Source organism: Orcinus orca, chromosome 19 (genome assembly GCF_937001465.1).
Source record: "Orcinus orca chromosome 19, mOrcOrc1.1, whole genome shotgun sequence".
Taxonomy (NCBI): Eukaryota; Metazoa; Chordata; class Mammalia; order Artiodactyla; family Delphinidae; genus Orcinus; species Orcinus orca.
In genome coordinates, this window is record NC_064577.1 from 20,259,084 (window position 1) to 20,273,063 (window position 13,980).

Sequence of the window (13,980 nt, forward strand, 5' to 3'; positions counted from 1 at the left end):
ACCGGGCTGCCGCTGACAGACTGTCAGGGGCTCCCTGAGCTTCTAGACTGGGGGCTCCGCTGGGAGAGCAGGATTCTCCCAGGAGAGACGTCCCAGCAACAACTACTTCCTACCGAACATCAAGGAGGAATCCAGGGGCCAACTAGCCACGCAACCTTTTAGTACATTTTTGGAGGGACGGGCAGAGAAGCACCTTGGCAGGAGTGAGAGGAGTGAACGGTTCTGGATGTGGATGGGCGTGTGCTGCCTGGGGAGGGCTGAGGGACCTTCTGCCCAGAGCCCGTACAAGATGCATTTCACCTGAACGAGCTGGGTCCCAACTGTCCATGCGCCTCTAGTGGCCTGGACAGGTGTAAAGGGAAAAGCCAGCCTGTCTCGTGCAGAGCCCTCTAGGGCCTGGACGAGGGAGGCTGAGGCTGCCGCCCCGCTTCTGCTCAGGCAACTCCAAGTGCTAGGTGGAGAAGCGCAGTCATGCCAACCATTTCCTCCCCAGCATCCTCTTCCCCTGCTTCACCCAGGCGCCTGGGCAGAATGGGACAGAGCAGGACGAGACAGCCCTCACTACTGCTGCTCTCAGGACACAGTGGGCTTCCAGAGATAACGGGGACTTGAAGACGAAGCAGCCATGAGACACAGGAACCAGAGGCCCCCTTGTACACAGACCTCGTTACAGAGCATCCTGATTCTCACGACACCTGCCTGGGGCTCACAGAGCAGGTGCTGTCTTCCTCCTTTACAGGTAGGACTAAAAGAGCTACAGGGGAGGGGCAGGGCAATGGCTGGAGGCCAGCGACCCAGGTTCCACACCAGGCCAGGCCCAGCCCGGGGTTGACGGACACAAGGTGAGGGAGCCTGAGGCCCGGGGCTCACGATCGGCTCAGAGGCCCCGAGTCCCAGAACCAGCTCTGTCGGGAGGCCCATTCTAGTGCTTCCAGCTGGGGCACCAGGACAGGTGGGCCCGAGGGCCAGCCCGGCCACCACTTACCATCTCTGCTCTCCAGCCCTGGCTCCCGCAGGGTGCTGGCCACAGGAGGCTGGCTCTGGCTGGGACTCTGAGCTGGACTCGGGCTGCTCCCATCGGGCTGGTCCTTGGCCCTCATTTCTTCCTGCCAGAGTGTGGACTTGGTGGTGGGAACCTTCTCAGCACTGGGGATGCTGCTGCTGCTGCTGCTGCTGGTGACAGCCATCTTGGCCGGCCCTGGCTCCTGCAGGGGAGAGCGGTGTCCGTGCGGGCCTGGGAGCACACGGGCTGAGCCGCCCGGGTACCTGGCTACCAAGGTCAACTACACCATGTCAGAGGCCCAGAATGCCAGAAGGGAAGGCTCAGAACAGAGATGTCCTGGTTGGGCTGGAAGCTTTTTCTCTTCTGCAGCCCCAGCTAGCACCCCAGGTGGGAACCCAGGCCAGAGCTGGTGCTGCCCCAAGGGAGAAGCATTTGTGCGAGAGGTACTTAGCCAGACACAGAGTCCAAGGCCAGAGCACACAGAGAACCGTAACTCCACACTGCAAGCCTAGAGCCCAGACAGGGCAGGGCTGGGACCCCCGCCACCATGCAGCACCTGCTCGGGCCCTGGGCCCGAGTCCCTGCCCACCCAGGGCACTGGGGTGCCTGCTGCTGAGGGGCTGCCAGCAGGATGGCTCTGGGTGCCCCCAGAAATGAGGCACATCTCAGCTGTCTTTCCCCAAAACACAGGGACCACCTGCTGGGCTCTCGGGGCGCCGCACCCTCCAGCCCTCACCAACCACCCCGCAGGGGAGGATGCCTGGGCTGAGAGGAGGCGGCAGCCCACGCTCGCCCGGCCAGTAAGAGGCAGAGTGGGGCTCTGAGCACTTTCCACCACCAGGCACCCCGGGAGCACGAGAAAGGCCGAAGAGGGGGCTTCACGTTGTACGGGCACCCCTGAGGAGCCACCAAGAAGCCCAGGCACCCTGTGTCCCAAAGTGAGAGACAGGCATTTCACCAGGTCCAAAGTTTCCTTAGCTCTGCAAGGATCTCAGGCTTCCTGGGATGGGATAAAGCCAGGATGACTCTTCCCACAGACCCAGGATACACCTGACCGCCCATTCAGGCAGAGCCATTAGCAGACCTGACTCCCCAGCTGGAGATTCCCGAGAGCTCTGACCCACCACGGAAGAAGTGGACTTGGAAGAACATGGTGTGGTTTCTGACAGTTTCCTGAGACTAAAACAGAACCAGCTCCAATGACCCGAGGAAGCCTGGCCCTGGGGCCCCTGCTCCACACCCCAGCGGTGACGCTTTCCTAAGCAGAAGCCGTTCTGGGTGCCGCTGCCCTGCCCCCTCCCAACAACCTGAGGTTTGTGCTCAGAGGCTGGGCGTGGCTCTGCCGGGCCCAGGGTGGCACTGAGATTCCTCCTGCAGAGCTGGGCGGGGGTGACCTGAAGACCTTGCTCGGTGCATCTGTCCCCTCTGTGGAGGGGAGGCTGGACCAAGGGAGACAACCAAGGGAGACAGAGGCCGCCAAAAAGGGTTGAGGGGGAGGGGCGGCGCTGTGCCCATGATGGAAGGCCCTTCCTGCCAGTGCTCTCAGCCCCACGCCATGAGTGTAGCACCCTGGCACATGCATACCCCTCTCTGATGCCCGGGGTGAGCCCAGCACTGGGTAGGGAGTGGGCTTGCAAGGATCCTCAAGAGGCAGAGGAAATTCCAGGCCTGACATGCAAGGGGCAGTGACTGGGAGCTTAAGGAACACATTTCCCAGCACCAAGCGCTCCCAGACCTGCCTCCTGGGCCTGGGCCCCCAACCTGCACAGGGCTGGTTGCACCCACAGATCCCTCCCAGGCTCCCACTTCTGGGGACTCACCCCAGAGAACAGGGGCCCTGGGGTTCTCTGGACGGCGGCCAAGGCCCACAGGGAGCTTTTTTTCTCCTTTTGGTAGCCCTGCTTTCTCCTGCCTCTATGCCAAGCCTCACCGAGTCAGCAGGGACAGGAGGGCAGTCTAGCGGCAGGAACAAAGCCACCGTGGCTTGCAGGAGAGGGGCTGGTTTCTAAGTAAAGTCGCTTCTCTCCAGCGCAGCTGGGTGGACAGCAGACTTCACAGGGGCTGGGCCAGGGCCACACGGCACCACCCCCACCCTCCAGGCGTCACCATCACGGGAGGGAGGGTGCCGGGGCGCATGCCAACACAGATCCCTGGTGCCTGTGTGAGAGGAAAGAGGGGACACCCAGGCTCCCAGGTGCTGTCTCTGTGTGGCTGGGACAGCTGCACGTCCAGGGCTGTCAGTGCCATAATGAAGTCTGTGCTGTTTGGCTGCTCAGAAAGGGTTTTCAAAGCAGAGACGAAAGAGGAAGCAGGGCAGGAAGGCAGGCCCCAGTCAAGGGGCCTCTGAAGCCTCCACATGCTAAGCAGGCCCCTCTGGAGGGGGTTCCACAGAAAGCCTTGCTTTCTACCTCCAGGGCATGGAAGCTGAGCAGGGACCCAGTGAGAAGGAGGGTCCTGACCCGGAGTGGGTACGGCAGCAAGCACCCAAGTGGAAAATAAGATACCTGAGAAGAGGTGGCAGCTGACAGCACATGTATGGGCCTGAGGTGGGCCGGGCCCTGGACCTGACGTGGGGCCTCACTCACGGAGAAAGGTCTGCTGTTTTATGGGTCTTTGAAGAAACGCCAAGAAGCAAGGGCCAAGAGCCTGAGCAGGTAGGGAGACAGAGGATCCAGCCCCTGGCCTGCACACGGGGCTGGGAGACACATGGCCCCTGGCCTCACCCGAGTCCCAGCTCTGGGCTTTGGGGAGAGGGAGGCAAGGGCCGCTGGTTACACCCTGAGTGGATGATCACTCCTCCTCTCCAGGCACCTCGTTACCAGGAAGTCTTTCCTCAAACAGCCTGAGCAAGAAGCAGCTCCCGGGAGCCTGTGCCTCTCAGGCTCCAGCTTCGGAGACTCTGGTCAGGGCCAGCCTGTCTCCCCCACTGCGCTGGGCTCTGCTGGGACCCCCGCCCCCGGCAGAGAGGACGTCTGCTCTCCCCCACAGCCCGATCCTCATCCCCCCTCATGCCTGAGGGGTGCCTGCACGCTCCAAGGCCCCAGCTCCCAAATGCCTCGACACCCTCCTCGAAACAGGACTCTGGGCTCCCCTGCCCGCCTGAGTTCCTAGAGCGTGGGGTGCAGCAAAGGGACACCTCCAGCCCCCAGCTGGTTTGATCCCAAACTCCGGGGCCATGAGAAAAAGGCTAGGTATGGGGTCTTGGGTTCTTGTCTCTACGGGGGCCCCTAAGGCATTAGGCTTTTCCCACAGCTGCATCTTGGGCTGCGGAGGGGAGGCCTGCCCAGAGACCCTCCCCCGCCCCCCGGACCCAAGTCTCCTCTGGACAGGCCCCACAGCCCTCCACGAGACTGACTGACAGGGGGTTGTCCCTGATGAAGGCTCACAGCTTCCAGAAATCAGCAGCCTTGAATGGGATGCTCAGGGGAGCCAGGGCAGAAGGAAGAGACACCCTGCCTGCCGTAGGTCGAGCAGAGGAGGCTGGGACCTCAGTACCCTGGGCTCTAAGAGACCCTCGGGGAAGAGGGTGATCTCCCCACCCTGCAATCACATGGCTCCTGCTACCAACCCAAAATGTGAAGCAGCATTTGCAGGGAGAGGATGTCACAGGGGAAGGGACAACTGGGAAGCAGGGACACAACCAAATTCCCTGGCCTGGTTGAAAGTGCCTTCTGTATGTGTATTTGCCTTATTTGGAGGCAGGAGCTCTGCTCCAACACTGTTTCCAAGGCATCGCTATGGAAACGCGATGGAACTCTAAACACCCTTATTCCACCTGGGGTTTTCTCTCAAATCAGGAAGCTTTGGGGGATTTGCCTGTGTGTCTGCTGTTCCCCAGCAGGAAGCTCCACCTTCTGTCTCTAGGAACGCGTGCAATTCCATTTTGCCGACTTCCTGCCAGGGACACTACCTTCCAGGGGGATGCTGGCCTCGGACCCTTCGGGGAGGGTGGGCAGAGGGCAGACAAGGACCATCGGCTGAGAGCAGGCCGGGGCCACACTCCATCAGCAGGAGGGCCTGTGCAGCAGCCCAGAGCAGGCGTGGCCAGGGGAGTCTGAGGGGGCGTGCAGGAGAAAGGGGACCGGGCCAGCACACACCTCCCTCTCCTGCCCAGACCTCTGCCACCCAGGGAAGCCCAGAGGAGCCAGCAGGGACTGATGAGCCCCAGAGGGTAGCCACGTTCTCCACGGGAGGGCTGTCAGGCTCTGGGGCTTGTGAGATGCTCACGGGACCCCCGATCACCATCCTGTTCACTCTCAGGGGTGCTGTGAGGCTCAATCAGGCAAGACAACTGAGTAACAGGAAAGTTTGGGGCAGAGAGGAAAGGAATCACATGTACAGTTGGCCCTTTGAACAAGCAGGGGTTGGAGCACGGCCCCCTCTGAGCGGTCAAATATCCAGCACGACTTAGAGTCGGCTCTCTGTATCTGCGGTTCCTCCATGTCCGCGGCTCCAACCAACCGCGGACCGTGTAGTCCTGCAGGATTTACTATTGAAAACAACCCACATAAAGTGGGCCCACAGAGCTCAAGCCCATGTGTTCCAGGGTCAACTGCACTGAGCACCCAGGACGGGCCCAGTACTTCCTTCCACACACACGGGTAGCCGAGAACTAGACTTCAACAGGCCCATTTTGCAAATCAGCTCACTGAGTCCGTGAATCCCTCCAGTGCCCTGAGCCCCTACAGGCCAGCCAGGGAGGGAAGGGCTGGACCTGGTGGGACCACCCCAGCCACCTCCCACTCTGGTCTCATGGGATCTGAGGCAGAGGCACAAAATCAAGGCCAGTGCCAGTGTTTTCCATTTATGGTCAACCCAGAGCATAAGTGGGGCCCCTCAAGAGCCCCTCACTTGGCTGGGACACTCTAGGACCCCCCTGCCCAGCCCCCCTGTTCAGCCTGCTGTCTGCAGAATCATCTCTGTGTGGGAAGTGGAGCTGAGCTGAAACCTTTCCTCCCGGCTCCCCAGCAGCTGGCAGGACGGTCAAGGGGAGGGACACGCACTGTGCTACTGCTGCGAACCCCCTGCCTGCAGGGTGGATGCCTCTGGGGGCAGCTCCACAGCAGGCCACCCCCTCCCAGTAGGGGTCCTGCCTTGTGGCTCGGAGAGGAGTGTGCAGCTCACAGACCAACAGAAGGAAGGAAAGGACCACAGGGCTGATGGCCACCTCACCCCTGACATGACCCCTTTCCCTTGTGCCCTATTCTAGGCTGGGTACTGAAGCCCCCCAACCTCCTAGGGTGCACTCTCTTTGCCCCAGCTCCACCAAGGGGATGCCAGCTGGCAGCCCCGCCCTCACCTGTGGCGTGGGGGGCTCCACCTTCCGCTTCTTCTTCTGGTTCTGCTTGTTGGTCCTGGGATAGACCGTGAGCATCTCCAGCCAGCTGGGGAAAGAGGAGTGGGGAGCGCCAGTCAGACCCTGCTCTCAGGGACTAGGACCCCGCCGGTGCCCACCCAGCCTCCAGAGCAAGGCAGAGCACCACTCAGATCAGAGCTGTCACTGCCGGGGCAGGAAACCCAGCAGCGCAGCCGGGACGAGCACAGACTGAGCCGAGGCCACTCCCAGGCGCTGACCCCACGATGACCACAGCGCAGGCGGGGAGGCCCTTCAGGCCTGGAGATGGGGCGGGCTCCACGCTGGTGCGGCGGGAGGCCTGACCGCAGGCCCCTGCCAAGGACCCGGCACTGTTTCTACTACTGACCTTTCTCTGGGGCCTGACTCCACTCGAGGAAGGAACCCGGGACTCTGCTACTGAACTTCCCCACAGCGGGTCACTTCAGGGGGCTGCACATCTGACCTCCCAGACTCATTCGCTCACCTCCGGGCCCGACTTGCACAGGGAGGGCGCTGGGCACCTCGGTTTTGGGGAAGGCCCAGCAGAGCTGCCCAGGGACCCTGTCCAGGGACCCATACCAGGGCCCACATGCTGGACCAGCAGCAGGGAAGGCCACGGGGCAGCGTGGGAAGAACAGGGAACGAGGCAGGAGGCTTGGATTCAGATCTGGCTCTGCCACCCCCAAACCATGACCCCAGGTGGCTCCCAGGCCTCTGGGCTTCTGTCTCCTGGTCTCTGACGCCAGGGGCTGGATTAGGCCGTGACATGACCACTGCTTGCCTCACTGGAGCTTCGTAATAGCTGGGAAGGTTGGAGGAAGGGGAAAGAAGGAGGTGTGGTGGCGAAGGGCAGCCCCAGTGCTTTCTCCACAGGGGAAGGTACTGCAGGAGACACCGGGCCACTTCTTCCCAGAACCCCAGGGTCCGTGTTGGGCCTGCTGCCAGCCTAGGCTGACGACCTGGTGGCGCTGGCTGAGCTGCTGTACAAGGCAGGGTCTGCACGGTCAGGGCCCTGGCTGTAGCGATGACCGGCACCCCAAGCCTGGGGCAGGGAGAAGGGCTCTGGTCTTTAGTTCTCAGAGGTGCTTCTTTCATTTGTGGGGGAGGGGGGCGGGGTGGAGGCTGGTCATAGCCGGCTTCTGGGACAGCCTAGGGGGCTGTGCTGGTTGTGCTGCTGACAGCTGTCAGCTGGGAGAGCAGGACTGGGTGTGGGGCATCCCAGCATCCGAGGTGAGGCCCAGCCCAGCAAGAGCAGGGCATTCTCAGTTTGCTGAGAGAATGAACAATCCCTGCACTGTGCAGACCTGACGCGCAGGTCCTGCGCCTGTGGTCCTCGAAGCAAGAAAGGAGGCCACGGCCGAATCCGCACAGCAGCAGACGAGCACTCTCCAAGGCCTTCCTTCAGGTAACCTAAGGAGTTCGCGTGCTTGTGGGGTTAAGAGACCTGCTTTCTAGCCTGCCACGGGGGCTGAATTTCCTCTGGGAAGCTCACACCAAGGAACCACGCCTGCAGAGGGCCCCTCTTCAAGCTTTACCGGGGAAGGGAGGGGAGGGGAGGAGAGACTGCTCGGCAAAGTCACCTCATCCCGCAGGGCCCCAGGAGCGGGGGCCGTGGCAGGGAGGGGCAGAGCCTTCGGGGTGCCCGGAGCCTCTGCACGCTGGCCCAGTCGCTCTTGAATGGCAACACTAACGAGCTGGGCAAACCTGTGCACCTCGCAGGACAGGGCCTCACGGGAAAGGAGAGAAGATCTGCCCCGCGGCTACGCTGCTGACTAAGTGGAGCCCCCGGAGACTCAGGGATGGAGCGCAGGGCGAGGGTGGGCCCGGCCTGCCCCACTCAGCGGTGCCGTGGCCAGAGGTTGGGGGATGCCCAGTCCAAGCACAGACAATGGGCCGTGTCCCCCGTACTGGGGTTCCTCACAGCAGCTCAGCAGCATGTGTCTGCTGCTACCCAGATGGGTTACAGACGTGAAAATACACCCAGGAAAGAGATGAGTGCGGGGAATGAACACACGCGGCTGGTGGTGAATGTGGGCGCCAGGGACACGGTAGAGGGGCCCCTCAACTCTGAGGGCAGAGCTCAAAGGCAGCGGTATGGAGAGGAGGGGCAGCTGGGACCCAGCCCCGCCAGAGGCACTGAAGAGCCCCCTTGCCAACTCCTGCCAAATCTCACCTCCTCTGAAGAGCCAGGTGGAGCGGCACCTCCTGCTGTGAGGGGACAGGGAAAGAGACTCTCGCCATCAGCTCTGGGACAGACGCGGCTGCCTCTGGCCATCCGGGGGTCTCCATTCAGAGAAGACCCCGGAAAGAAGGCAGAAGGGACTGTTCTCTACTCCTCTCCCTTGAAGTCAGCACCTCTTTAGGGACCCATGTGGGGGCCCCAGAGCCCACAGATGAGGTTACCCAGCAAGGAGCCTTGCCAGGTGCTCAGACCCAGGAGGCCAAGGGCAGGGCAGAGGAGGGAGAGAAGATGCAGACACAGTCTGTCCCCAGGGTTGCAGGAGCCCTCGCACTGGGCAGGAAGCAGCGAGGCCCAGCCCAGGATGAGGGGAGGGGAAGAGTGTCAGGTAACTGGCTCCGGCTCTGGGTTTGCCACCAAGCCACGACACTAGGCTCCAGCCTCAGGACCCCCAGGACACACAGCTGGTATCTCACCCGCTAATGACCTTGTCTACCCACGCTGCACAGGAATGGCAGGCCCTGTACATGCATATAGGAGTGACTGTGGGAAAGGGGCTCAGGGACTGAGCCGAGGACCCTGCCAAGTGCCTGACGGAGGGTCCCATCAGAGAGGCCAGAGACCACATGGCACGCCACTACATCACTGACCTGGGCCCCAGCTCACATGCTCCCTGTTGTCCTGGGGACCTCCGACACCCCTTTCCCATCCAACGTCACCCAGACCCCTCCCTAGGACCCAGCTCCCAAGTGGCGGGGAACAGATCTCCTCAAGGAATCCAGTTGGGCAATGGAACCTCGGCCAGGCGTGCCTGCCAGACAAGGCCATGGCAGCAAGTGTGAACCAGGACGTGCAAATGGCTCCGTGCTGTCACTCACGCCTGGAGTGACTAGGCTCCCTTCATGTCCTGGACCTCAGTCTCCCAACCGCAGAACGAGGGCTTGTAAAACCCTTTACACTCTTAAACCACAAGGTTCTAAGACGAGGATTAAGGAGAAGCAGTGAAAGTGGTCCTTCTGTTAGGCCCTAGAGTCAGAAACGCAAACCTGCCTCTGCCCAGGAGAAGAGAACTTGGGGTGAGCTGGCACCCTGGAGGGGGCCTCTGAGCCCCTTGGCAGCACGAGTCTGGCCTCTGCTCCACGCCCACCTCAGCAAGAACAGGGTCTCCTGGCCACACTCTCACTTTCTCACTCAGCAGCCTTGGGCAGGCTGCAGCTGAAGCCCTGAACCCCAGGCCAGGGCTCTCAGCAGCCTTCAATCTGTTGAAAGCAAAGTGTCTGACATTCTAATTCTCTGTCTTCTGTGCTGTAATAATCAGCCCAGTCCCCCAACCCCTCTGGTTCACTTTTTCATTTTCACCTTAAAGGACAACGGGATTCTGCATGACCCAGCACCCAAGCTCCCGGCAGGGCCGGGGCACCTGCTCGCTGTCATGTACCATGTCACGTACCGTGTCACATACCGTGTGTGGCTGGGTGCACAGGACTGGTGGCAGATGCCCCAGGAGCAGGGCTCCCAGAAGGCAGATGTGGCAGGGCTCAGAGCACAGAGCTCACTCAGCCCGCTGGCCTATTGGCTGCCTGAAAATCTGGGCCCCTCTACTTCCTAGGGCTTCCCCAAGCCTCTTGCCAAGGCATGCTGGGGGAGCAGGTGACTCAGAACTCTGTCCCTTCCCCTTGGCTGAGGAAGGCAGTGCGTGCGGTCACCCTGCGGTGACTCCCATAGGCAGGCACGGGGCACACGAGGGAGACACAGGCCTCCTCCACTCGGACAAGCCCCGCCCTTTATGAGCGCCAGCTGATGGAGCCACACGCGTCGCAGTGGAGGGCTTCCCAGAGACGTCACAGCTTTGGGGACAGAGGGTCACTGCAGACCGAGGGGAGGGCGGGAACGAAGGCGAGGAGCTGGGGAGAGGCAGCAGGGGGCGTGCGGTGACAAGCAGCTCAGCAAGGAGGGACAGGGCGGTGGGGGCAAAGGCTGTGGGGCTGAGAAGGGCCCCAGGGGCTTTCAGGCAGGAGGGAGGCGAGGTCGGATGAGCTCTGGAAACTGAGCCCCTCGAGGCCGAGCGATAGATGGTTGGAGCGCAGTGAGAATGGAGCGCAGAGCCCAGAGAGAGGCTGGGAAGATGCGCCAGCGCCAGCAGAGGGAGGCCGCTGGGGGAGCAGGACATGCAGGGGCAGCCTGGCGAGTGTGTGGACATGGGGATGAAGCAAAGGTGGGTGGAGGGTGAGGCCAGTGTGGGTGAAGAGAGGGACTCAGAAGAGGAGACACACGGGGCAGAAAGTGAGGGCAACGCCAGCTGTCGTGCCTAAGAGTCCTGGTCCAAGGAGCTGCTGGCAGGCGGGGGCCCCTCTTCCCAAGACGTGCAGAGCGAACTCACCCGCTGATGATCTCCTTGGTCTCTGCCCGGATGAAGTGCTCCTTCTCGGGGGTCAGAATGCACAGGGAGAACTTCTGGCCCGTGCGGCCCTCCCCATCCACCACGTCTGTGCACTGGTTCATGTTGATTGTGCCCTGAGGGAGGGTTGTGGGCTGCGAGAGGAAGAAGATGGGGCAGGCAGTCAGTCACTCTGGGGGCAGAGGAAGGCAGCAGGGAGTGTCCCTGCATCCCACAGTCCTTTCTGACCCTCTGTGCTTCTCCTCAGTCACCTGGACCTCTCACAGCTGTGCAGACAGCTGATTACAGCAGAGGACAGGGTGTGCGCTGCCTCGGCCCGGCCCTCACAGCCCGCCTTCCCACTGACCCATCTCCAGGGAGGAGCGGTGACAGGCCTGCTCTTCTCAGAGGATATCCAGCTGGACATTCCTTCCCACTGGAGAACAACATCCCAGCTAGTCCTGGAGGAGGGCGGGGGGCTGGGGGGTGGGGACAGGCAGGAGACACTCCTTTAAGACAGCTGGGACGACAGAGGCAGCCAGGAGCCTGGTCTCAGAGGGTGACTGATCCAGGAAAGCAGGGAGAAAAGCTCCGGAGGAGGTGGTTTCAAAATAGCAAGGTTACTTTTAGAGGCAAGAGGGGGCCAGAGAGAAGCACATCTTGATGGCGGGCTGTGGGGCAGGCAGGCCACCTCCAGGGCTGCCCATGAGGAGCACTGCCAGGCTGCCTGGCCAGGGCCAGAACAAATAACAACTTCCCCCCTCTTTTCTATCAGCTAGGCTATTAGACACTGATATCAGGGAGAGAAACCCAGAAATAAGAAAAGATGGTTTTAAGAAGTTCCTACTGAGGGGAAGGGTGAGGACCTCCCCCAAACATGAGGAGGCTTATGGCGGGGAGGCAGGTGGCCATGGCTGCCACCACACCAGGTGCAAAGACCCCGCTGAGGGCTCTCACAGGGAGACGAGCCCCAGCTCTGACTCCCACCTCCACCTCCAGGGCAGCTGCCAGCTCCCCCAGCTGCCCCACGGAGCCCTCCCCAAGCGCTCGGCGCTTCCCAGGTCCTGGAGGAGCAGCAGGGAGAAAAGGCAATGGTGGCTGCTGGACTAGGGGCTGCCTCGTCCGTGCTCCCTCCCTCCCACCTGCCAGCAGAGGAGGGGGGCCCCGAGCTCTTCTGACCCACCGCCACCTCCCTTCTTATCCACTGGGGCCCGACCCCAGGAGCCAGACCCAAGGGGCACTGGGTTCCCCGAGTTCTGGCCCTGACGTGGCCGCGGGCTTGCTGGGCCACTGCAGGGGAAGGACTAAGCTCCCTGGCTCCCAGAAGCCTTTCTGTGGGGGGCCTCTGGGATCAGCCTGTCCTCCTTGGGCCCAGCTCAGAATGGAGGTGGCAGGGCAGGAGGGCCGGCCGTGAGCCCACAACGGGGAAATAGCATGCACCCTTGCTGTGTATTCAAAGTGTGTCCCGTCTCCGAACTGCCCCCCAGGTGGGGACATGAGAAGGGGCCACACCCACGCCAAGCCTAGTGCCCTTGTTGAGTGAAGTGACCTGGTAGCCTCTCTCCTGGGGGCTCCTGGACGGCCCTTGACCTGGGAAAGGGAGCTTGGGTGGGTTGTCCTCAACCAAGCAGAGGGGGTCCCTTGGGAGCAGCGGACAAGGGAGGTGGCCTGGGTTCCCCACCCCGGATGAGTGTGTCTTCCCCCACTTCCTGCCCCGGCCCCAGCCCCTGCTCCCTTCAGAGGGTCTAACACTGGGCCTTCCCCGGCATCGTGCCAGTGCCCTTCGGAACTGTCTCTGGGTGGCGACCTCTGCCCTCTCTGGAGCCAGACTCCCGCAGGCGGGAACACTCAATCCCCACTGGCCCTGACAAGGCACACGGCCTCTATGAGGCAGGTCCTCAGGGAGGACCCTGATGCCACGAGGAGTAAGGCACGAGCTGAAAGCACACGCGCGCCTGGTGCACTCCTTTCCTGAGAGAGCCGGACAGGAGCAGAGGGGCTCTTCCTCCTTCATCCACCATGCTGCCGGCACAGGCGCACGGCCCTGAAGAGTTACCCGTCTGTTACACACACAATACACACAGGTAAGTTCAATGGGAACCATAAAAGACATCATCAAAAGTTCTAGAGTTTTCTTCTCACTAGACCACGTAGTGGGCCCCCTGGAGGCACACGTTCCTCTTTAGAGACCACTGCTCCAGGGCTCGGGGTACCAAGCTGCTCACTGGCCCCTTCTGCACAGTGAGTAGGTTCCCAGGTGAGGTTTCCCTGCCGGCCCTGCAGCTCCGTGTGGTCACAGGACTCACTCGCCAACTGCACCATGAGACTTCTGGCAACCTCTCCCTGACACGAAGGCTCTACCTCCTTCCGGAAAAGCTTTCAGAAAGGCCAATGAAAGGCAAAAACATAACAAGCTAGGGCTGAAGGACATGGAAGTTTCTTTACCACCTCTGTGTCAGGATCTTCCAGTTACAACCTCTTTCCTGCTTCCTTAAATGTGGCTTACCACAAGGCGGGCATTATCTAATCCTGTTACACAAGCAGGAGAGGGAGCAGAGAGTAAACAGCGGTCATCAACAGAAGGGAGAACTGGCAAACCGGTCCAGGTTCACAGGGACCTGCCCGTGACGGCTCCTTCGGGGTCTCAACAGCGCCACCCAGGGGAAGAGGCAGCACCCGCACACCGATGCGCGCTCACTGACCGCTCCCATCACCCGCACCTGCCCCTTCACTGCTCTGCCTTCAACTGCATCTCTCGCACTCACAGCTCGGGCAGACTCAACCAAGGGTCTCCAGGGAGTCCCAGGCTGAGGTCTGACCCGCCCCACCTCTGTCCAGGAACAGAGCACACCCACCTGCATGCTCAGCATTGGGGAGAGAAGAGAGCACACTCCATATAACAACCTGTTTCCTGGCTAGGCGGCCCTGGTGCTGGGAGAGCCAGGGCGAGTACCTAGGCTGTAATGCAGCCCTCACCCCTGGCACTGTCAGAAGAGAAACCAGCCCAGTCCAGCGAGCTCCCGGCCCTCATCCTGCAATTCAAGAGGTTAGGAATCCAGGCCTTCTCCAAGGCTGGGCATCACCTA

General features: G+C 61.6%; 1 protein-coding gene across 16 annotated transcripts in view; it reads right to left on the reverse strand.

The window, feature by feature from the left end:
* Positions 1-13,980, reverse strand: part of MPRIP (myosin phosphatase Rho interacting protein) — a 129,542-nt gene that overhangs the window by 38,216 nt on the left and 77,346 nt on the right. For all 16 annotated transcript variants that reach the window (XM_049702117.1, XM_049702118.1, XM_049702120.1 and 13 more), the window contains 3 exons: positions 10,898-11,049; positions 6,303-6,387; positions 986-1,205 (listed from right to left, as the gene is read on the reverse strand). In XM_049702117.1, coding sequence (XP_049558074.1) covers positions 986-1,205; positions 6,303-6,387; positions 10,898-11,049 — 457 coding nt within the window. The remainder of the gene's footprint in view (positions 1-985; positions 1,206-6,302; positions 6,388-10,897; positions 11,050-13,980) is intronic.